At 41.8% G+C, this 25,662-nt stretch overlaps 1 protein-coding gene across 8 annotated transcripts in view; it reads right to left on the bottom strand.

The window, feature by feature from the left end:
• SGCD (sarcoglycan delta) overlaps positions 1-25,662 on the bottom strand; it is a 308,234-nt gene that overhangs the window by 191,184 nt on the left and 91,388 nt on the right. For 6 of the 8 annotated variants that reach the window (XM_038150509.1, XM_038150498.1, XM_038150499.1 and 3 more), the window contains 2 exons: positions 978-1,163; positions 7-164 (listed from right to left, as the gene is read on the bottom strand). In XM_038150509.1, coding sequence (XP_038006437.1) covers positions 7-12 — 6 coding nt within the window. In that variant the 5' untranslated portion in view covers positions 13-164; positions 978-1,163. The remainder of the gene's footprint in view (positions 1-6; positions 165-977; positions 1,164-25,662) is intronic. The other 2 variants (XM_038150503.1, XM_038150510.1) reach the window with 1 other exon arrangement.

Genomic DNA, 25,662 nt, shown 5'->3' with positions numbered 1-25,662 from the left:
ACTCACCTGCATTGTGATTTATTTTAGAGGCTTTTAAGAAAGTCTTGACTTCTTTTCTCTGCTCCTCCACTGACACCAAACACAGGTGTTATATTGCTGCTGTACTTTTCTCAACAATATTATAGTGCTGGTTCAGTCATATGAAGGAAGTCAATACCCATGTGCTAAATGAAAAAGGATAATATCATCTGATACCACTCTACTGAGATCTTGGAACCATTGCCTTAAATCTGTTTTCTTTTCATTTTTTTGACTCAGAAAACTCTGCCTTCACAGAAATAACTTGACCTAGGTAAAAGAAGCAATAAAGACTGTATTACCCTAAAATCTCATCTAGCACTATCTTCATCAACAATACATCTTGGCCTTCAGTTTCTTGTTAGAAAATGGTTGCATATTGCCTTGCTACCGTTCCAGCACAGCCAGGGCAACATTTGTGTGGGTATGAGAACACTCCCACAGACAAAAATTTTAAGTGCTACACAACAAAGGGGAAATACGATTATACAAGAAATTGGTAGTGGCATTTCCATCCTTTGCACACAGCGAGAATATACAAAGCAAAAAGGAAAGCACAGGGCTGAATTACAAATGGGCTACTTCATCTCCTTTTATTTTCCCCCCTCTCTGACCCTCAGAATTACAGTCATTAGTGAAACACAACAAGTGGGATTTTCAAAGCATGGATTCCTATCACCAAGTATCCATCACCAGCAGCAACACACAACCATCAGCAAGCATTCCGTTCAATAAAGAACTTCACATGAACAGACACCCCCTCAAGCCCAAGACAATAAAAACACTTCACTCCTGGTAAACGCTTTCTAAATTCAGGGAGAGCAAAGCTTATTTACAGACACAGTATGAGCATGGCATGAATACAACAACAAACTCAAAGGTTGCTAATGCTCTGCTTTCCCCACATGTAGATACTCAGAAACGAGAAAAAATACAAGAACAGGAGAAAAAATACATACCTTACCAAACCTGACTGTTGGACACGACTTGTTTCAGAGCAACATTGGGGTGAAGGTAAGTTCCTCAGGCGACCACCAACCACAATTCCTGTCCGAGCCCCCCAGAGGCTCCAGCTCTCCCTTGCCCGTGTCCCTGAGGAAGATGCAGTGTCCTCCAGTATTTCAGAGCCTCAGCTGCAGAGGATGCTGCTCAGAAAAAGAAAAGAGAAGGTGTGGCATTAAATTCTAGGGTCAGTTGTTTGGCAGATTCAGAGCAGAACACAAGACAACATTGGATAGGAATGAAATGTCAAGGCAGGACAGAAAGTCTGTGACAATCCATCATGTGTGGCACCTTCAGAGGGCAATCACTGAATTCAAGAAATGTGGTGCAAAGCTATTCTTGCTTTACAGTACTTTTATAGTGTCCCTAGACCAGGAAATGAATGACAGCCTGGCTGCTTTTTATTCCAGTCCAATATTGTAACACAAAAGTAAGTAATGCACTTCTCCATAGGGAATATTTTAATTCATTATGGCATTTCTGAAGAATAACAGGACTTTCATATTAAAAGCAGAGACATCACCTCAGTCTTAATACTCTGCACAATAAAATGGCTCTTACTCAAGAAATTCAAAGCTTAGGAGCTCACAGCAGATGGGAAGTCATGACTGCCAGCCCAACACACCACAGTTCCCCAAGTTCTGCCTCCAACACAATTGTCAGAGACTAGGAGATGTCCTGGGGGTTTCTGAGAGGTGGGGGCTCAGCATCACCACATTTTCTAGCCCACTGTGACTGCTAGAGGTGCTCAGAGCCTCCAAGAGGTCAGACCCTGGCACTGAGCAGGGACGTGGGGCCTCGCTGCAGACACCAGGTGAGAGACAGCGATGGAGGCCACCAGCAGCAGCAGCACCAGCAGCACGCAGAAACCACAGAGCAGCACTGGAAAGTGCAAATGCTTATCCCTAAGCCCTGGCAGATGGGAAACACTCAAAGGATCGTCCTTCTCCCACCTAGATAATATAGCCTGTGAAGCAAAATTTGGCAAAGCAGCACAAAATAGGTGAAGACTGAGCAAAGAGCAGGATCTGAGGTCCCTATGTCAGATATATCCATGGCTCACGTCCTTAAACCACATCCAGAGATGCTTTTCTAAGATTAACTCAAAAACCATGAAGATACTCTGACTTTGCCTAGGAATTTTATAAAAAGCAAAGGGAAAAAACATCAGAGATATACAAGAGGTGTCCCTCAGAGAAGAAAGCCTGTGGCAGCTCCAAGTACCACAAAATCCCATTACGCCTTCACAAGAAACCCTGAACCCACGAACAGGTGACACCTGTCTGGAAAACACATTAAGTTTTGGACTTGCAAGAAGGAAGATTTCAGCAACCAGCACATGAAACTGTGCAGACTGGAAGTTTCATCATACTGCCTTTTATATATATATATATTTATATACACACACACACACACAAATGTACATAATGGGTTTTTTCTTTCTTTGTTGAAGTCCACGCAGCACACATAGTCACACAGATCAGAACAATCAAATAAATTTACTTTATTTAACATTAATTACTTTACTGGACCTCATATGTTCCATTCACCCCTAAAGGCTCCACAACACCATGCAGGACACCCACAACAGGAGTCAGGGTGGCAGACCTCAGCCCTGTGACTCTTGTACACATTTGCAGAACTCCTGCCTCTCTTGGACTCAGACATGAAGGACAAAAGTAGACCTTCAGTTCCTGTCCTCTTCCAGGCCAGCCATGAAAAATCAGACTGCCAACTGAAATGGCTGCTGAGTGACTTACGGGCACAGGAATGGCTGATGCTGCACTAGTTTGATCTGCAGGCAGCAGTAAGACCTAATTCTACTGCTTTTACGGGATTTTATCTCTGGAGACCACAGCTACAATTACAGCTTCATTTCTACTCATAAATTGTAACATAGAATAGTCACTAAATAAAATCAGTGCTACATTTTTGTGCATTAACCAAAGCATCAGCTGAGTAGAGGAAGGGACAGAAAGAGGACCAGATCATCACTGCAACCTGAGTGCAGGGGCCTGGGCTCAGGCTGGGAAAGATGGGGCTCTGAATGTTCCTGTTTAGTACAGTTTGCCAAAGAATATGTAGCAATGTGAAGGAGGAAACGGAGCAATGTAACGGGAGGTGAGGATGTGTAGGTGAAAACAACTTTATTCATGACAAAATGCAGCGAGTATGAACAATTCCCATCTCTCATAATATAACTGAGATGGGGCAACTTAATGAAATTAAATCAATGGCCAGGTTTCCAGGGAGCAGCGAAGTGCAGATGCTCCAGTCTGAAGGCAGTGTGCTTCCTCCACACTCTGCTGATGTGTATCACACAATACAGAGGCAGGGAGCCAGGCCAGGGACCATCCTAGTCAGCAATAAAGTAAAAAGCTACAAAAGATAAATGCATGGAAACCCTCATGAGCTATAATTTGTGTTGGCTCAGAACCATACAAGGGGAAAAAAAAAAGAAGAAAAAAATATAGCTTTAAAAAAAATGTATGCCATTTGTGTTGCCCAAACCTGTACAGTTTTGCAGAAAAACCTCTTCACATTCAGGAGGTCACTCCTGACCTGATGGTCAGTGTCCAGCTGGTTTCCCTCTCACAGCCTCAGATCCTGGAGAGCCCACCACAGAGCTGCCAAGATGCTTCTTGGACCTCCTTGGCTTTGGGCAGCTCTTGCCAAGCCCAGAGCCTCGGGAGCATCCCAAAGCTGCAGAGTGAGAACACAGCGCCCAGAGCAGCTGGGGCTGCCCATCCCTGGAAGTGTCCAAGGCCAGGGTGGAGAGGGCTTGGAGCAACCTGGGATAATGGAAACTGTCCCTGCCCATGGCAGGAGGTGGGACTGGATGGTCTTTAAGATCCTTTCCATCCCAAATCCATATGATCCCTGACACAGAAATCATCCACTTAAGGATGATGCACCTGCTTTAGGAGCTGGCACTGTTCCTACCTGAAACAAAACTAAATCTGAACTTGCAAAAAATGCCCCATGTCCTGGAAATCCCTGAGTCTAGTTGTGTTGTTCCTAACTTGCTCTGCTCCCCTACTTGTCTTTGATCAGAGGGAACACGCCGACAAACTGCAAATTACTTTCATTATCCCACCACTTCAGATTTTTACATTCAGTTAACATAGTTAAGTGGTATCAGATCCGTCTTCCACTCACAAAAGCCAGCATATGGATGTTCTCATTAATCAAAAAAGGCAGACAAGACATTTTTCCAGTAAAAAGAGAGTATTTCCCTTGGAGGAATCTCAGTCCTTTGCTGATGGAAAGCATGAATTATACAAAATAACTATATACTTTAGACGTAACAAATAAGCTCAAATATTAAATTTGAAGACACCATTTCTAGCTTGGGATGTTTCCAGGCCACAAATCAATGAAGGCTGGGAGACTTTCTGTCTCTCCGGAAACCTTGCTGTACCTTTGCCCTGTTCTTAATTCTTGTCTTTAGGCATCAGCTATTGATCCCTGTTGGGGTGAGCACAGGAGCTGGCTGGACTCTCCTCTGACCCAGCACACTCATCCTTACATTTGTGTGCCTTGCAGCTTAAGGTGCAGCTTGGGCCTTGTGGCACCATTGACGAGCATCTGCAGCTTCAGCAAGGGCAAAAAAGAGTTATCTAGAAGCTAAACAACACATCTGCCAGCAAATATAACAGTGCAGTAGATATGCAAATTAGTATTAGTTTGTCTCATCAAATATTAATTACAATCTACCTAATTGCAATTGAATAAATTAGTTGGGTGGAGAAAAGATTAAATATTTTAAGTGGCTGGTGACTGAAAAATAATTGAAAACATAACTCGTTGCTTAAATATTAAATTTCTTTTGTTTTTATTGCTAGCATGGCCAAGAAATAAGAATTCTGTATGTATGTGCATTCACATAGATGTATATGACACATATGGAACATGCTCACATATATTCTTCTAACTTCCCTCCTTCCCTGAAACTAAACTTAAGTATGTATTTTCAGTTAATAAAGAAGAGCTCCACTGGCAGAGCCAGAAGAAAGGCTGTGAAAGAAGCAAGGGAAAACACATTTTTACTGCTAAGTATTTAGCAAGGTCACCTGCCTCTGCAAAGGCAGGAAAAGAGATCCCCCAGCAGACTATGAACACAGCAGGGGATTACACCAATTCATTAGCAGGTATATCTGCTAATTACAGCCTCGGACACGAGTCCCCACACAGCTGAGCAGGGAACAACTGCTGCTTTTTGCTTTTTCCTCGGGATCAAGCTCCGAGTTTCCTGCTGAGCTCCAGGACAGCATCAGCACAACCCCACCGCAGGCTCCAGCTCCAAGCCAAGCTCTCTGTTATCCCAAAGGATGCTCCTGACTCCTCACAGCTCCAGTCCCAGGGGAAGCTGTGGGAGCAACAGCTCACTACGTCAGCTCCATCTCTGCTGAAGATCTCACATTAATTTACTGCAAAGGTGACACGGGTGAAGAAGGGAATAAAATGAGACTTTGAATCCTTCCTTCCAGAAGGCTAATGGTAAAAAATTGGTAGCAATGCAACTCTGGCAGATTTCCAACTATAACACTTAAGAGTGTTGCCCACAGCCGTGTCCCAGACACACTTTATCATTCGCCATGGCTCAGTGCAAAACATAAATAAAACAGAAGTCATCAGCACTACTGGCACTCAGCTATTTGAAGGCTTTTTTTTTCCCCTTCCCTGCCAACAAAACAAATAGTGAAATAGGAGAGCTGCAATACAAGTGGTAACAACTACCATTAGAAATTTGGTGGGGGCTGGTGGTGTGATGGGAAATGAACTCAATTAAAGAATGCAGGCAATAATAAAATGAGGAATACATTGACTGAGATTAATGCAATAGAATACTGTGATGCTGCTGAAGATCAGCATTGATTTTTGTTATCCAAGTACAAACTAATGGTATCCAGGAAAAAGGAAATAAGTAGTTAATCACCCTTGTTGAAGGAACTATTCCCATCATAATACCATCAATGTTACATTACCAGGTTCAAGAGTATAATTAATATCTTGCTGTGTTAGAGAATGCGACGACACTGAACAGGTTTTGCTGCTGTTGCACATAAGTAAATACTTTCTGAAAATGAACCCAAGAAACACCATGGAAATACTTCCAATTTGAAAGAATATAAACTCCTTTCTTCAGCAGGCATTTGGTTTTAACCAAAGCTGCTTCCCAAGTTCAAAAGCATTAAGTTGCAGGTTACTATCTAACTCTCCAGCTGCCAAAGCTGCATTACACTATTAAGTGTTTTTATTATTATTACTCCTACTATTACAGTCTGCTTAGACTATAAAATAAGATCTCCTGGGCTCCTTAGATGTTTACATCTGCCCTTGTACTGAAGCTCTTTCAGGAGATTATTGTTTCTTCTGCCAGTTCAATTGAAAGCAATGATGAAGTTACTGCAATGCATATGTCCTTGTCAAATAATGCTTTCAAAGGGTTGGAAGCACATTTGTGGGGGGAAAAAGCAATTCTGAACTCACTTCAGTGGTGAGCAGCAACCAGCTTCCATTTAACCAGACAGATCATCAAAATAATGGAGTAATGAAATGAAGCCAGTTCTCCCAACAAGAGCTGACAGGTTTGTACCAGAAGCAGCTGTGTGATACAACCTTCACTGATGGAACAAGATCTAAGTGGATTTCCTCTCACTCTAACCTGAAATGGGAATCTAACAAGGAAACAATCGCGTCACTCATCTTAGTGTCACAGTTAAGCTGGACATCTCACTTTCACAGTCACTGGTTCAAGCAGGTCCCTTCATCACAAATTTGAAACACGTTTCTCCAGCCCCAAGTGCACAGCATCAACATCACCTTGTTTCCAGCTCACTCAAAAGTTTTATTTCCAAATTTAGGATGGCAGAGTCCTTAACTCATTGGTAAGGCAAAGTCAGTGCATTTCTTTTTTTTTTTGTTTATACTCTTCATCCCTTTAACACTGAGCCAGGGACAGATGTTTGGCAAAAATTAGGATAGGGTATCACTTTTCCAGCTTCCCCATCTCCTCCTGTGGCTCACATATTCACACACCTCTGCCAGGGTGTTCCCAGGGCAAGGGCTCCACTCTGCAACCACAGCACTGCAGAGGTGGGATGTGCTGTGACAACCTCAGCTGACCCAAGGGAAACAAAATTTATCAACCTGTGCAGCAACACAGAATTACACTAACCAAAGAAAATACATGGATTTTTTGATCCATCCATCCAACAAAAACTTCTGCCCAAGCAAAGTAAGCAGGATCAGGACATTAGAGCATAAGCTTTTCATACATATACTATACTTCTCTAGTAAAGGTATTAACTTGACCACTATTAACTTTAATCTCATTTGAACTCAGAGCATTTCTATTATTCCACTCAAAAATGACTTCTCTGTATCTTCTTCCTGTGTGCTTCTGCCTTTTTTCTTATTTTTCTCCTTTTTTTATTTTTAAATAATTAATTTTATTTTTCTTTTTTAAAAAAATTTAATATAAAAGACTCTCTTCAGATAAAACCTCCCAACCTTTCTGGCAGGATGTGATCTGGCACAGCATCAGGGATGAGAAAAGGATGAGCAGGTGACTGGGGAGTGCACTGAGGAGTCAGGAACAGGCCAGAGCAGACCTGGGGCTGTGGGAAGATGCTGAAGCTTTCTAGGAACAGTGTCAGGAGTGTGGAGAAGCTGATGCAAGTTAAAAAGGACCACAAAGAAAGAAAAGCACTTGCAAGCCCCAGAAGCTGGCCTCCCTCTACACAGCCACAACGCACCTGCAATTGCACATCACAACTCCCTTAATGCTCTCTCTCCTCTCCAAACACACACACACATATCCCTCTTCAGCCTCCACATGGGAGAGATCTCCAGCTCACCCATGCAAACACCTCCTGCTGCCTGCTCTCAGAGAGAGGAGGTTTGCTGGATTTCGATAAAGTCAGCAAATACCTGCACTACTCTAATTCACCCATAAAATAAGGCAGTGTCACAGTGCTTCCGTGGGGAAACGCTGCCTCAAAGTGCTGTAAATCCTAAAGAAAGGAGCAGAAATACAGCTCCCAGCAGAGCCAGGCTGAACAGCAGTGCCTGAACTGCCTTCAGTGCTCAGGTGCCTCAGAGCAATCTTTGATTTGTGCTGAAAACCAAAACAACTAAAAGGGGACCATCAAACGTCAGGGAGTTTAGAATACCCTTGTTACAACATAGGCTGGATTCTTGTCAGACACAGCCCTGCTGACTCCAGGGCCAGACCCAGCCAGAAATGTGCCATTATACCCAGGCATGACATGAAAAAACCCATTTAGCCACCACTGGCAAAGAAACCACACAGGGCACCTCAACCCCATCTGAATCTAGACATGGCTAAAGTACAATAATTAAATACAGATTAAAACTACTTCTAACAGGGCAGCATTTGAAATAGAAATTGGCCTTTTCACTGATAAAAATTTGTATTTCCTACAGGTGCACACTGACACAGAGTTAGCAGGGCTTACAAGAGAACTGCCTGTGCCATCAGGTGCTTGCATCGCCGCTCCCACCCACAGCTCATCACACCAGCACATAATTGTGTCCAATTAAAATATCATTGGAAATATGGACCCACAGATATCGTGCATGAGAGTCTAGCATGCTTTTCTTCTTTTTAAAGTGCTTCTAAAACTCCAGATAATATTGTTGTCAAAACCACACCTGGAGTTCTGCGTGTATTTAAAGCAACCAACACAAATTCAGCTCAAAGTTGCTTTTTTTTTGGTCCACTAAAGCTTAAACAACTGGATACTGCAAAAAGCCTACAGCTGCCTATCAGCATAGCACTGCAAATGGTTTGAACATCACTAAAATAAAATTCATTGACTTGAATTTATCTTTGGTGTGATTTCAGTGGGCCTTTGCAGGGATAAATTTGCCCCCTGGGTTCTGGGACACGAAAGGACTATGAAATCACAGCTTGTAGCAATGTCAATGAGCAGGTCTGGATGTGGGCAAGCCTGCGCATCGAGGAATTCTTCTCATTTCAAATCTGCAAACCTTTGGCAGCTTGCAAAATGCTGCTCTTAGAAACACTTTGAGGAGCTATAAACAGACTGCTCAGCCCATGATAAATTATAATCTGTGGAGACTACAAGACCAGAAATGTCTGAAGTTCTGCATTCTCAGTAAAAGCTTTCAGGACTTCTCTGGGCAAATTTTCAGACTTCAAGTTTTCATCTGTGTGTGCCCCTGTCTACAGACGAATGTCAGAGTCACCTCTGAGCTTTTCCCATTTCTAACAAAACCTAGTCTTTTTAAGAGTCAAAAACTGACACCAGTCATACAAACTGAAATGCTCTTGTGACATCCCCAGTTTAAAAACAAAATGAGAAAGGCTTAAATTGCTACAGTCTGATGTCCCTGAAGCTTCTAATTTACAGAAGCCATAGAGTTTCACTGCATCTCATAAGAAAATTCAGAAATTTTGATGCAACCTCCTGAACTCCTGAGCCAGCCTGAAGTTACAGCCTCACACTCTGCTCCTAGGGATCAACTACCCAAAGGGCTGAATTTCACCAGCTCTGAGCTGCATTCAGAGTAGAAATAGTTCCACATTCCTACTAACTCATCCCTTCTTATCAAGAAAAGCTTTTCTGCTCTGATTGCTCACTAAGCTGGAACATTGACACGAGGACAGCACACGCTCCTCACAAAAATATAAAACAAGTAGAGGAGGAGAAGTGTATGATCAAATTTGCAGTCTGTGTAACTCAGACTGGAGTTTTTTAAGCTAATGATTACAGAGTAATTTTTTTTTCCTTTTCAGATCCATACTGTGCATTGTGGTTTTCCAATCAATCCAAAGAGATGTGACAGCCACTATGCACTGACAGCCATTGTACAGTGGCCATTACAATTATACACAGGCAATTATTGCTGGGCCAGAGACTCATGGGAAAAGTGCTTTCCCCTTCTTATTTCACTGTGAAAAGACAACAAAAAGTAGTTAAAGTATATATTAATGGTTTTTCAAATAATATACTTGATTACATCTACTGCAGAATAATTATTCTTCATCTTTCTATAATGAATCTGACCATGAAAAGCAGATTTATGCCCACAGTTTGTATCATTATAAACTCCACTCATTTGATGTGAAAAACCTACAGTTTAATTGCTTGATTTAGATTTTGGCTGGTAAAATGAGTACTGAAACATTACTATTTTAATTATGCTAATTTATAAGTGAAAAGCTAAATTTGCAAAGGCAATAACATTAATTATTTACTTGCCCATTAAAGCTGAATATTTATTACCAGGATAATTGGCTTCATATGTCTGCCAAAAAAATTAAAAACAAGTTTATGTACTGACTTACAGAGGAGTGAGTGATACTGTAACATCTCTCAGCAGGTTCTGTGTTTAATGGATTGCTCTGATATACAACTACATTTCTTTCATTTATAGTCTGTTACATTTAGTTTTTTATGAAGATTTTTTTTTCCCTTTATAAAGATGCCAGTTGTGACTCAGAGCAAGGTCTTTTACTGCTCTGCAGCCAAAATCCTTTGTGCAGTGTGAGGGACTTCCACTGGTCTTAATAATTTATGAAGATTGCATCTCACCTGGTCATCTAAATGCTCACTGAATGTAGAATAACACTGGGTTAAATCAACAGAAAAGGGAAACAGTGACCCAAAATAATCCAGCTCACAGCCAGAACAGGAGAGTTAAGAAAAACCAGCAGTGAGAAGGGTCCAGCTTTGCTGGTATTTTAGCTCCATTTCCATTTGCAAGATAACAAATATATTCAATGCTTATTTATGCATGCATCCTCAAAGTAATACAATTAACTTACTAATGCTTACAGAACAATTTGTATATTACCTTGATGTAGGATGAAAGGCTAATTTTGATTGCTGTCTAGACACAAATCCTAATTCCATTTGGCAATATCTCACCAAGCAAACACCTTCCCTTCCTGCTTATGCTCCTTAAATATGTGACTTTCCCAGCAGGTGCAGGATCACTAAAGAGCTGCAGCAGGAGCCAGGATGGACTTCTGTCACTTTCATCTTCCCTGTGGCTAAAAACCCTCTTTGACTGAGGTCTGCAGAGTGCACAGGTTAACCTGAAGAGGCAGCGCTGAGGCAGCACTCATGGAGACAGTAACTAGGATTTCAATCAATATTTATTTATTCAGGCGTCCTCAATACAGGATGATTACATCCAGATTACAGTCTGAACTCCCAACCAGGCTGTAATTATATTGCCAAGGAAGGGCAGAAGCATCCATGAAAGAGAGGCAGTAGGTCAGTGGATCTGGCATCTCATCTTAAGTGAGAAGGAATGGGTTGAACCACAGTTTAAAACTTTGCTGTCCTTATTTCTTTCCCTGCAATTCCTCTGCAGCTGCCTGCAGCCCAGAAACATGGAAAGTCTGAACCTAAGTCTTGGGGGACAATAATCTGGCTTTAAATATCTGCATCTCACAATGCCATCTCACATGGCTGGATTCAGAACAGTTATTTTTATTAGCATTGTTGTTGTTGATATAATTATTATTATAAATCTGATACAGAGGAAAGAAAAATTAAACCCTAAAACTTATAATTGAAAACCTGAGGTTTCTTTGTCCATGTGTAGCTCTCACACTACAAGGGACTTCTGTCTTTTCTCAAATTATGCAGGACATTGATCCTCTTGCCAACAGGGCAGACATGCCAGGATCTCTTAGTGCCAATTTTCCCTGACTACAAAAGCAGCACAGCTCAGTATAACCCAGCACTGCATGGCTGCAAGACGCTAAAGTGGAAAAGCCAGCAGAATTTGCTCACACCCACACCCAGCCAGTGATGCTGAAGACACATTTTTTGACAGGATAATTCAGTGCCCCTAGAATGGCATGGGGTGATATTTCAAGTGAGAATGTTCAATCAGGTTGGAGCTGGAGCTGGTCCATGCCCACATCCAGGACATCCTAGGGGCTGCAGGTGAAGGCTCCACATGCACAATTCCCATGGCCACCGGCATGGAGTGCAAGGCTCCCCACTAATTCTTGGATTTAAATCAGAGCTGGAGCTTTCCCTGCTGCCTGCTCTGCTCAGGGCTGCAATCAGCTCACACACATCCAACAGCCATGGAAGCAACCACAGCTCCTGTCATGTATCTGGGAGTTTGGTGCAACACTTCCTTCACTGACAGCCTGAGCAGCTCAGAAATGATCCATATGGTGACACTCACTCACACACAACGATGCTACTTTCCAGGCTTTCCCTCAGAAATATCTGACTTGCCTGAATACATCTGCAGCTTCTTCCTCTCAGCAAAGCACAGACCAATGAGGTAATAGCTCAGAATCACTAAGCAGGCCAGAGTAAGAAATTTTTCTACCTTTAAAAATTTGTTACTTAGACCAAAGGTCAACGTTTCAGAAATACTAATTATTCTGAAAGGTGTTATGAGTTCAAGGCTATATAAAACTCATTTATTTGTAAAATGCTTCACTGAAATTTAAGTTTTTTTAAAAGAACTTTGTTAACTCTAATGTAACAAATATTTCTTAGGGAAAATACAGTATTTCAAACTAAAACTCAAGCGTTTTTATTCAGAAAGCCAACTTCAGAAGTTTTGTGCTGTTCCGCTTTGGTTTCAGCCCAGCGTTTGCTGAACCCGGCCTCTCCCTTGCTATCAAGGTATTAATGGTCTGGCACCAACCAGTGCCAACACATCAGACTGTGAATTCCAGATCAGCTCTGGCACGAAGCTGCAAACCTCACAGATAAAGACCTGGTATGAGGCAGGGGTGGTAAACAAGAATAACACTGCATGACAGACTACTAGCAGGAGAGAGGATGGCAAACAGAAGATAATTGTCAAGCATGTGGTATTTTTAGCAACAATCAACCAAAATGCCTTAGACATCAATTTCAAGCCACTTAATCCTCTTAATGACACGCTATGGCATTTGTTTGTGATTAGGGTTTCACTTTGTTTTCTATAGAAGATTCCCCTCAGACTCCTGCATTCAATGTGCTTTGTAAATAGTTCTGCCAGTATGCTGAGTATTAGGTTAGAGTTTACTTATCACAGTGCTAAATTATTCCAGCTGGGTCATTATTAATTCTCCTAATTTTACTGTCATTTGCTATCATTACAACAACGCAGCACCCTATGGATACATTTATTACAGAGCATAAATCCAGGGCTCGTCTAAGCTGCTGGAATGCCTACTCTGCAATCTTTATGCAAAAGCCTGAGGAGTGGTTAAAAAGAATTATCTTCAGGAAAACTTCTCAAAGGCTTACCTCTAGCTCCCCATCCTCCACCCACCCATCACATTTCCACAGGATGTTAGGTATGTTTTCAGAATGTGATACTCCCCTGCAATACAGGCTGTGGCCCATGGCAAAGCTCTTTCATAGTAAATGCACTGGGGAAAGGGATGCTGGAGAGAGAGCAAAGAGGATGGTACTGCAGTCTGTGCAATTTCCATTGAGAGAAAGCATATATAAAAATAGACATTTAAAAATATCCTAATGTATATTCCTCCCCCCCTTCAGAGAACTTAGGCACTGCATATATCCTTTTCCTAACACAAGCATATGCTTGATTGGGTCTCGATTCAGCGAAGTAATTCATTCAGGGCAGAGCTTTTAGCACCTGTTAAAACCTGTCAGACAAAAACTTAAGCAGATGCTTCAGCATTTTTCTAAATCAGGACTGTAACTGAATTTACCAGTGGATGAATTGCTCCGTGTCATACAGACTGTGAAATTCTGGCTCTGTTATGAAGGCAGCTGTCTACCTGTTTTGAGTCTGGTAACAAGAGGCCATGACTCAAGTTTTGGGAAGCTGCTCTGAAGCAGTCCTGAATGTGCCAGTACTTCCCCACGTGACCTCCCCCTCAGTAAAGCTGCAGCATTTTCTCAGTACAGCAGACCCCAGATTAATAACAGAGGTACTAGACCTGGTTTTGCTGCTTCCCTCCAAAGCTGTCCACATCTTTAGGGAACACCATGTCACAGTAGCCACCCCTCATTTCAGGGTCCACAGCCACATCCCCTGAGCTCACCTGAAGCAGTGGTCCCCACACAACAATTCCACCTGTGCAACTGGGTTTCATCTTTCATGACTGGGGCTCACCCACACTTGGGAGCTGTACTTTTTGGTCCATCATTCAAACAACTGCTCAAAATTATTAAGGCAGATACTTCTCACAACCTATGGCTAAAATATCCAATAACATCTGAGTTAAACATTAATATACTTCTTTTAAGACTTTGTTAAAGCCAGGTGTATAGCCAGTGATAGTTTTTGCACAGTGAAATCCTTGCTACCTGGGCATGTGAAGCTCTGCTAAAAGAAATTTATGATCCACTGATCAAGAACTTTGACAGTCACAAGTCTGAGCTTTCTCCAAGGTATGAGAACATGATGCTCATGTGAGCATCACACTCCTGGCTACCAAAGTGCTTTTGCTTTCCTTCTCTCTTGGGTATTAGTCACATAATCAGAAAAAAAAATCAGATTATTTTGGACTTCAAGCATGTCAGTTACTCCGTGCTGCTCACAGGTATGTGCTCACAGGTAATTTGCTCTGTATCTTCTTGGGTATTTACAAATCTCTGTTTCCCTTGTAGTGTCCTCTGTGATGACAGGTACTATGTTTGCCTTCCTCCAGAATTCTGACAATTGCCCTATTCTCCACAAGCTTCTGAGAGTTGTAAATAATTCAGTGGGTACATTTCATAAGGCCACACTGACCCAAATATATCACAGTTACCTAAATACTCCTTATCTTGTTCTTGCCTTTGCTTGTAAGCCCTCTTACAGGGAACACTGTTACAGATCTGACACAGTTATTAACCTTTCTGTGAAGAGCAGTGCAAAATAATGGCATTTTGTATTTCTGTCTTCTCTTCTAGCCCATTTATTTGCTTCCCTTTCTTCCTGATGGACTTCTGCCTTCCTCCTACTTCCAGTGGGTTTTAAGTCATTTTATAACCTTTTATAGCCATAACTGATTTTGCCTCTATGTCCTTTTGATTTTAGCCTATGTGGCTGCACAGCTGGTGGTGTTCTTGGCCATACATCTTTGGTTTGTCCCATTTGTACCAATACACAACATTGAAAAGCTTTCTTTGCTGTGCTACTCCCCCAAAATTATCTTTGTGCACAGACCCCCCCCCAAAAGCCTGTATTCCACAGCACTGCCTTAGTTAACAAGTTTGCGCAAAGGATTTGATATGAAAACATGGAACTTTCCCTCTTCCAATATTTGGCACCCCAGCTCATTATTGCAAACAAGCTCAAAAGGTGAATCTCTTTGATAATCCATTACTCTCTGCCCAAACCCAACCCACTCAGACATTCCAAAAGGATGTTACACGATGTATCCTATAATTCTGGCCAGCAACATATCTGTGTCCTAAGTTGTTTGCCTACAGACAACTGATCAGCACAAGTTAATTTTCCTCAACAAGAGCAACACCCTTGAAAGAACCACAACCAATTCCAATCACAATGCCAGCTGCTCTCTACTTACCTCTGTCTTCACAGCTTCCCTTTTAAATATTCTGGTGGCATCATTTTCTCTTCAATACTTTTTGGATTTTGTACACCTTGGTCATGACCCCTCTTAATCTCTTCTATTCTAATGAATATAAACATAATTTTCTTAACCTTGCCTCCTGTTTTATAACCCCTGAGGCCTTTTATCATCTTTGTCAAGACTGAATCCATAATTAGGGGTATGTAAAACAGATCAAAAGGAACAAACAAGAAAGTGCCTACTTGACACAAATTGTGAGATGAATAAGCAACATCTTTGCCCCAGACTCCCCCTTCCCATCCCAACCCCGTGTCAGAGGGCAAGCTGCTGCTGATTCCTGCACATCAGGTGGTGTAGCCAGGACAGGTTTTGTCACTGCAGGGTGCTCCACTCCTCCCAAGGGCATTCTGCAACGTTCACCTTTTCTGCTGTTCGTGTTAGCTCATTCCAGCTGCACACAGACACCTGCTTTTATATTCTGCACAGGTGACCCAAAACGTTGGGTATCAGCCAGGCTGCCCCCCTCCCTCTGTGCACACACAGCCATGTACACTGTCCCAGGCAGCAGACTGCTCCCTGCAGCTGCTCACAGGCACACAGGTGTGGGGCATGTTCAATATTGCTGACCATTCCTCATGCAGGAATTGCAGATGAAGATAACACAACAACTGGCCTTCAGTGCTCACAGTAACCAGTATTCTTTAGCTGGACAGATCCTTGAATACTCCACTAATTAGCAGAGTAGAAGTTTCAAAGGGATGCATGTAAAACCACGAAAATGCCCAGGGCCTGGAGAAGTTGAACACCTTACAGAAAACATCACTGTTTACTTATGGATTATTCTGTATGATATTCAGAATTTGGAATTTGCCATAGCAGATCAGACAAGTGCTCTGTTTAGACCATAAAGCTGAATCAGACAGCAGCAAAAGCAGATGCTTCTGGGAAGAGTTCTGGAAGAGAAACCTTTGCAAACAGTTACACAACAACTAAACCACATGGGTTGTCCTCTTCCTCATCTTGATTCACCAGAGAATAGGCAGATAACCTGAAAAGGAAGAATTTCTCTACCTCTCTCAAGCATCTCCCTTTCACTCCTTACCATTGATGTTGAATGGTCTCACTGCTGTGAAATCAGGTCCAACCCTCTGGATTTTAGCTCTTGAGCTTTTGTCCTTGGTGGCACCTTGTGCTGCAGTTTGTCCCCCAGCCTCAGCAACTCCACAGCCCATCCCATACCCACAAAAGATGAAATCACAACTCCATCACCAACTGTGCTGCTCTTCCAAAAGAGGTTCCTTGCAAAATTAGTGAATCACCCCAAATCTGTTTTACATAGGCAAATTTAAGGTGTTTTATAATGGCAATATATGCCAAAACATCTCCCCACAGAGTGTGGCACTCCGTGGTGCGACGCAGTTACGTGGGGCTGACGCTGCATTACGTTTTACAGAACACAAGGCTGCAACCTGTTTGTAGTGGGGTAGCAACCTGTTCAGGCATAAAAGGTGAAAATGAATTTATTTGGCACACTTTGCAACTACATATCTTCTGCTCAGCAGGTACAGGCAGTAGTAGCAACCTGCAGAAGGAAATGGTGCTAAAACTGCAGCCCACGCCAAACTTACGACTCTGTTTTTCTTCACCATTATTAGCTATCAGATGGTTACTATGAAACATTATCTGCGTATTTCATCATGCCCACGTTTATGCTCCATGAGCAAATCAGCAGCTGAAAATAGCTTTGCACTCCTCCAAGAAACCTCGCTGCCTTTACAAGATCTAAAGTTGGTAGTTCTTTATCAGCACCTTATTTACAGAGGCAATTCCCACGCTGCTGAGCTTCATCGTTACGGAGGGTGGGAGACCTGCACTGCTGTTAATGCCACTGATCTTTGAAAAGAAAATGCAGCTGCAGCTTGGAAGAGCAAGGGCACTCAGCTGCTTGACTGGGTTAGGACTGTAGGATGCAGCAAACATTTACAACGCTGCTACTTAGTGCCAAAATATCACCCATCAGCTTGGATATATTAAGAAAATGATTCCATGACATTTGCTTTGTGGGTTTCTTTATTTCATTTGAGTTTCAAAAAGGTTTTTCAGTCCCCTCAGATAAAGCAACAACATGCTTCTCCCCTCCTACCAACTGCCCGCAAATTTTTATTTTAAATCAACTCTTCGTGGACAACTGAGTAGCTGCCACATTACAATACTCTGGATCAGATTTTTGTATTGGTATGAGCTTAAAATAACAATGAAGTTCGTATGTCTTCACCAGATACATGCTTGTAGACAAATTCTGCTCATAATTCTGCTGTCTTCCTGAAGATGCAAGGTACAGGAGCTCGTACCTGTTCCACATCTATTACCTGGGCAGCAGGGACAGAGCTCAGCCTAGAGAGGACTATTATTGAACTAGAGCAGGTCCACCACTTTTTGGCCTTGAAACCAATAATTCCATGAGCTCTCCTCTACTTACTGAGCCACAAACAATAGGTGGGGAAAAAGCAGCTCACAGAGTTCCTGGCTGAAACACAGCAAACTTTGAGTAAGATCAACACATGCTCTAATTCCTGCCTTTAGGATATAACTGGTTAGGGAAAGTCTACACATAGGTGTAACTGGGCAAATTAATAGCCACAAAGATCTATGAATGTTATTAAAAGTTTAGGTGATACAAGAAAATTGGAAAGTGCAAGCCTGGGAATACAAAACCACTGAAGGAAAAAAAGAGTAAGAGCTTCTTTTAGACTTGGCTGCTGGTTAAAAAATAGAAAAGGAAAAAGAAAAAATATCTTATTGCTTCTTACTGGCAAAGGTGCTGGTTTGACAGCCCTGAAGAGAGATCTATTTATTCAAAGTAATGCTGGCAGCAATGGCACATTTCTTCCTATATGCCCAACCCTGTATCTATTTTCAGTTCCATCAGTAAGCTAAAGGTTAAAGCTATTTATTTAAACCCACACCCCCATGCCATTTAAATTGACCCAAATTATTGTCTGAGTTGTAACCTCTCTGTATTAAAGTCCCCTTAGGGGCTGCTTCTTCATTTCAGGCTCAAAAAATTCCTCCCTCGCAGGATAAAAGCAGATAAGGAGCACTTCCAAACAGAAATGGAGAAGGAAATGGGGAGGAGTTCAAAGAATGCCTCTTGGTGTTGTGAGAGAACACAGAAAACTGCAGTTTTCTCCAGAAAAATTCAGTTTCATTAGATAACTAGAGAGCTTAGCTCCACTCATATTAAAAGATGTCATTGCCATTCCTGTTTTAAGGATTTCTTAAAAATATATAAATACATGAGAGAAAAACAAAGAAAAAACACTACAAATTCTCTTGCCTTTGTGATGCAACTGAAGTCCACCAAAATATCCCAAAATGAAAAAGAAAAGGTGGTCCCAAGCAATCAGCCCAGAGTAGGAATAATCCTCTGCCAAAGGCCAGGGGACAAGGAGCACCAAGGAGGAACAGGAGCCTTCTGCAGTCAGGCAGCAGTTAACAGGAGCAAAGTGCCATCCCAGGAGTGAGATTATTCTCTAGGCTGATAAAAGGCAAAGGGAAAGCAGCATCTGGCCTACAGTATTTAGCCTTTTCTACACAGTTTAACGCTGTTTGAAGCATGGTAAAAGCAAAGCTTCCTCAGCCCTGGGAAGGCAGCTGGCGAGGCAACGCAGCAGGGACACCATATGATGGAAGGCTCCTAATTACAAAATCTCTGTCTTGCCTGTCAGAGCAACTGCACAGTGGTACAGGGGAGCTCACAGAGGAGCTGGGGAAAAATCAAGCATAGATAAGTCTTGAAATCCATCTTCAGATGCAAACTTTCCCTGCCTTTGAGTGCAGCTGGCTCTTGGATCTAGCTCCAGCCAAAAAGATGCAGTTCAGATAGGTGAAGGTATTCCCAAAGCTCAGGGCTTGTCCAACTTTGCTTCTGATGGTGAGCCAGTCTTATAAAGAGATATTCAGTGGAATATTTCTGGGCTGATGGACCACAGCCACCTCATTCCATCAGCACGAGTGATAATCCCTGGAGACCAAGATTCACAAACACCAAGAAAAAGCACAAGAGTGGGGAGAAAAAACAGTCACCCAAGAGGTTTGAATTTCATTTGATGTACTCCAGACATATAAATAGAAAAGAAGAACTTTCAACATACAGAGAGTATCTCATTATGTACTGATCCTGTTAATTGCTATTCAAGAGCCTGGAGGCAAAGACACAGTACATACAGTTCTAACAAGCTGAAAAGTATTGTCAAATACATCAGCATCATAGAATCAGAACTCCAGAATGGTTTGGGTTGGAAAGGACCTTAAGATCATCTTGTTCCAACCTTCCTGCCATGGGCAGGGACCCCTTCCACTATCCCAGGTTGTTCCAAGCCCCATCCAACCTGGCCTTGGACACTTCTAGGGATGAGGCAGCCACAGCTTCTCTGAGTAACCTGTGCCAGGGCCTCCCCAGCCTCACAGCAAAGATCAAAATGAGTAAAATAATTAAGAAGGAGGTAAATGCCACCAATACCATGGAAGCAAACCCACAGAAAGCCAAGGAGGTAACTCCACACTGATGGACAGACTGGGACTGGTAAAGCTGATTTAACATACTACACTTCAGCCCCCACTGTGACCACACAAACCCTGCAAGACCCCAAACACTGGGAAAACTGCAGTGACATGAACAGCCACATGGCAATGAACTTCTAATCCTGGGCTTTCCCTCCTCCCCTCTTCTTTTGGTGGCTGAAGCTCTCCTCCTATATTAGTGCATCAGAAATATAAAGGTTCCTTCTGCTGGGAAGGAACTGAGCAGGGATATTTTCAGCTGCACTGCCAGCATGTTTCTGCAGTGCCATCAGGGGAAAAAACCCACTGGAAGAGCTGGCTGAACTCATCAGTAAATATAATTAAGCTCCTGCTAAACCATATGACTTCTGCTAAATTTGAAGCACAAACAACAAAACTGGTTTATCGGCTTTATGCTGAATAAGAAAGGGATAAAGAATTAGATTTTTACAATTCAATGTGAGCAAACTGCAGCCCTGCAGAATCTGCATCATCTGGACTGTACGCGGGTGGCAGAGCTGGGTGCTGAATTTTTGAGACAACAGCAGACAGATCTTTAAAGCTATTGCTCACAGGGCTTAAATAATGAGTTGTAAATTAATTCATTACCATTTGCTGTATAGCTGATGGAAAAGAAGTCACATCTCATATGCTGTACAAGCTTTCCTGAAAACTGACAGGTGAAGCTTTTGGCCAAGAAACTGAAGCTCCCAATGCTTGAGGCTGAGTTTGCCTCAAATCTAAGCATTTGTTTCCCACCAGAGTCAAGTTTTCATGAGCTGTGGGTAAATTTGACTAATCTTGGTTGAAGTTTCAAAGTTGACAAGTATATGTGTGGAAGAGAGACTGACAAAACCTTTCAGTCAGCAGCTTTGATATATGTTTCTTAATTATGCTAAAGCATTTTGAGATCCAAACAGTTCAAACTAAAACCAAGAAAAGAAATTAGTGCTGCTGTTTCAAAAAGAACAAACAGTAACAAGGAAAATCTGTTAAAAAATAGCAACACGGATTAGTAAACACAAAAGTTAGGCAGAACAGTACACAGACTTTCATTTCAAAGAAGAAAAATGGTCCCAGAAATTGTCAACTAGTAAAACAAGACTGATAAGCATTAACTCTCCACAAAATTAAATTACAGTTTAAAAAAGAAGAAAAAAAGCAGAATCAATGAGCCCTGGTAGAAAAAATTACTGAATTAACATATCAAAGGAAGAAGATAGGAGAGTAATCCAGAGGGTAATACAAAAGAAAAGTTTAAGGGACACCTTGGGATAAGTTTTCTTTGAAGTACTGCACTTCCTAAAATAATAGGAGGGTTATCTAAACACGCCCATCATGCATCACAATTATTGTACTACACTTTTACTTACAGAAAATTCATTGCATAAGTGGAGAGTAAGTGCTCCTGTGGAACAGGCCTAATTAAGAAGTTCTCATTATGTGTGGAATTAGTACCAGGGACACAGGAGCCAAGTCCGTACTTCAGACCCTGGGCATGCACCCCGGGCACACAGAATCCTCCAAGGCAGAGCAGCCTGGGGGTGAAATCTTTACAGCCAGTGAGTTGTATTAAGCTAAAAATGATGTCATTGCCCTGTATCTCACCCATTCCCTCCCCATTTCCCATCTCCACAGACTCTGCTGGCTTCTGACATCAGATGCAGGTCAAAAACAACTGTTATATCACATGCAACTGGCAATGCTCCGTTTTCCATCCATGCTGGAGCAAAAAGCCTTGCAGGACATTGAAACAGCATAAACCAATCTAAAATGTGAAGACAATTAATCAACCATCACTTTGCAATCACTGCAGCAGATGCTCCAGGAGCATCCCCTTTGTGGGGACATCCCATTTGTCTGCCACAGAGAAAAACAAGATCTCTTTAGAGATTTACATCACACTTAGTATTCAAGCAATAATTTAATTTTGGGGAAGACCAAGAGATGTGGCACCAGCTGGAGAAATGTCCAGTTTCTACACAGCAAGAGATTACTCATGACTGCACAAGCCCAGAGGGATCACAGCAAAACCCCACCAAAGAGTTCATATTTTGCTTTTTTGAATAATTGGAAACGCAGGGATTGAAGAGTTTACAAGGAAATATGTGCAGTGCATTTCCTGAGGGATTCCATGGGTCTTTGAATAGGATAATCCTGCTTCCTTTCATAAGACCATCCATGCCTCATCACAATGAAGTACGACTTTGGAACATGCTTTTATTTTTGGAGATTTAGATGTAGAAATACCTTATCCTATCTATCTGTTTTTAACTTTATTGGAGCTAATTTTGCCTCATTTTGCTCTCCTTTGCCAGCCCAGTTCCATGACCACAGAGCAGTGGTGCATCCAGAGTGGATTTTCCTTCCTGAGCTGTACTGCATCCAAATGGGATAACTGCAAATGAGCAGCACACTCTGATTTCTGAATGTCATTTTCCAACATATGTGACAGATGATACAAATATCTCCATGTGACTGATTTACATCCAATAATCAAATACAGAACAGATAAGATCTTTAGATGAAAATCATTCTGGAAGTTTAAATGGAAAAGCAAATCAGATAATTCAACTCCTGCCCTTAGTGGTACATTTTTTAAAGTGACAAAATCTATAGAAACCTAAGGCAGAAACATAAGTGCAGCTGAAAGAGAATCATTGAAAACCAAATTAATATTTTAATTCTGTCACCATGGAAAAAAGTCTCTAAATGAGATGAAGTTTAGAATGAGTACCAAGCACAGTGATTTATTACATTTGCCCTGTAATTTAAATTACTGTTTCTTTAATATTCACTGAATTCTTTACAGAGAGTTTCAGCCTCAGCTGATCACAAAAAAAAAAAAAGAGGAAAGGAAAAAAAAGGAAAAAAAAAAAAAGAAGCTGAAGGAACAGTGAATTAAGAAAAAGCCAGTGGTTTTCCAGTAGCCATGTCAAAAATCAATGAGACTGAAGGACCAGAGGTAGGATTAATAAAGCTTTCCTCAACTCTGCACTTACTCCCTAAGCAGAAGGAATGGGCTTGTTTGCCAGACAGTGTCTATGAACAAGCAGTTTCAAAGAAAAATCTAAAGATTCTTGTGTACTTGTAATGCAGCACGATGCTTTCAAAGCCAGATCAGCTGATCAGGGCAGTATTTCAGCTACACACACACTTCAAATGATTTACCCAGCATTTACCTTATAAGGTGCTTCCCTGAAACATGTCCTCTCAAAAAGCAGTGAAAATAAATTAATAAATATATAGATAAATAAATCACGAGCATTTGGTTTGACTGCTTAAAAGAGTCTACAACAATCCCTAAATGATAGGCTGTCAAAACTGCAGTGTTAATTAAATGAAGATTAATTGTTAAATTTACTTAAATTTAATACAATTAAGGGATGCATCATGTTTATATGAACTGATCAAAAGCAGTTAGCAGCTTGCACAGATCCATATTTAATAATATGATTTTAATGTTCAGATGACACTTACCACACAGCCACTTTTATTAAACACATACAACAACTAGCATGGCACTGCCAGGCCCTTCCAGCATTCTGTCATCAAACAAATGAGAATTTACAGATGCTATTCCCTACCACCACATCTCCCTGCTTTGATATTATGATACCAGCACACGAAGCACCCTGAACAGCAACATTCCATGGCAAGGGGATGGGAGAGAGTCACGCTTTTAAAATAACGCGGCTGTCAGCTGTGAGCTCTGCCCTGGGGGTCAGGGCTGGAACGCAAAGCCCCAGAGGGCTAAGCCTGGTCCCTGAGCAGCAGCAGTGCCATCCCACTGTCCCTCCGCAGCCACCATGTGTCCCCATTTCCCTGCCTGTGGCACATCACAAAGCAGCACCAAGGACCCCCTGCCCAAACCAGAAAGCAGTCAGACACCAGCAGAAGGAAGACATGGGATGAAAATGCCCAAATGATCCCAGAAGACAGCAGGTCCTATGTACAAAACAAGCTTGAAAACAGTTCTTGCCTCTGATCTAAAGAGAAATTCCTTTTTCGCCTTAAGCCTTGCAAGGAAATGAGTGCTGGTTAATCTCTGGCTGTTGGTACAGCCGAGGGGGTTCCCAGAAGAACCAGGAGCAGCTCCAAGCACCACACACCCCTGGCCAGGCAGCCTCACTGACAACGGGATGGAAGGTTAAAGGATGGGCACAGTGGAAATTGAGCATCAATGGGAACAAATGAACAATGGTCCCAAGGCACCACAGAACATAGGCCAACAAAATGGCAATTCCAGGAGGCACTGAAAGGCATCCAGAGTCTAATGGCCACTGACGAGTTTGATTTTGCTAATTAGAGGCAGGTACTTTATGGCATAAGCCTCCACTCCCAGTATCCTCTGTGGCCTCTAACATTTGCCTTTCAAAGAAAATTATTTTTGTATATTATTTTAAAGATGAGAATAAGTATATTTTCAAGATGAGGATAAACAGAAGTCTTTTATGCCTTTACAAATAAGAAAGCTTTTTTGAGTATCATGCTTGAGACAAAATTTAGGTTTTCCTGGTGAAAAATCTCAGTGCAAGATAACAAATCATTTCCATACATATGAGCACCAATTCTGGTGACTTCAGCAAGGGTTTTACTGAACAGAAGCATTTCATACACTCTTTCTGTTGTTCTACATAAAAATAATTTCTATTCCATCCACAAATCCCAGGTCTTAGTCTCAGTGTAACAATTGCATCTACCATCGCATTAATTTTATTCTGACAGGCAGCATATTTAGAAAACTACTTAATAATTCAGTATTTTCTTAGTCAACATGGAGCATCCCTTTCCAGAAACAATCAACATTCTGGGATTTATTCTGTTGTGCTTACTCATGTCCAAGTGGATTACAAGAAAATGTGAACACAAACAAAAAAAAAACACACTCCTAAAGAAGAAATTTAAATTTTATCTATGACTGCCTTTAAAATTATACTAAAATTAGCTTAAAATGTTGAGAATTTCCCTAAGGGCTATATCTCAGCTCATGTTAATTACATCACCCCAGTGAAGGTAACAAATCTGTGTGGATTTCTACCACTTTCTGGAAGTGCAGAAGCAGGAACTTCAGCAGGAAGCCACCAGTGTGCATCTGAAGGCAGCACATAAATCTTGTAAGGAAGAGAAGCACATTTCACACCAAAGCCCAGAAGAGCAGCACTGGAGCTGTTTGCTTCCTTCAAGCTGCGTGAGGAGAATCAGCCAAGCACACACTCCTGCCCCTCAGAGACAGAGATCACTGAGTGTGGGCTCCAAATAACTAGAAGTGAGCCCATAGCTGGCCAAAAAATGAGGTCTTTGAGTATCACTGAAATATTTGGGAGTCATGTCTTTCAGCTCCTCACCAACCTTTTGTCCCTTCCTTTGGAATTTTTCAGTGATGTTCCACTCGAGGCTGTTTATTTTGCTCATTTTAGTGTTCTCCAAATACTTGCTTCGTTTGGATATTCATGTAAACTCTTTCCATACATCAAGCAGATGTATTGTTATGCTGGCCACCAGGATTTGAGAAGAAACACCACAGGCAGTGTCCTGGGACTTTCTAACTGAACAATAATTCT

This window comes from Motacilla alba, chromosome 13, assembly GCF_015832195.1.
Source record: "Motacilla alba alba isolate MOTALB_02 chromosome 13, Motacilla_alba_V1.0_pri, whole genome shotgun sequence".
In the NCBI taxonomy this organism is placed as follows: Eukaryota; Metazoa; Chordata; class Aves; order Passeriformes; family Motacillidae; genus Motacilla; species Motacilla alba.
This window is presented reverse-complemented; position numbering and strand designations above follow the sequence as displayed.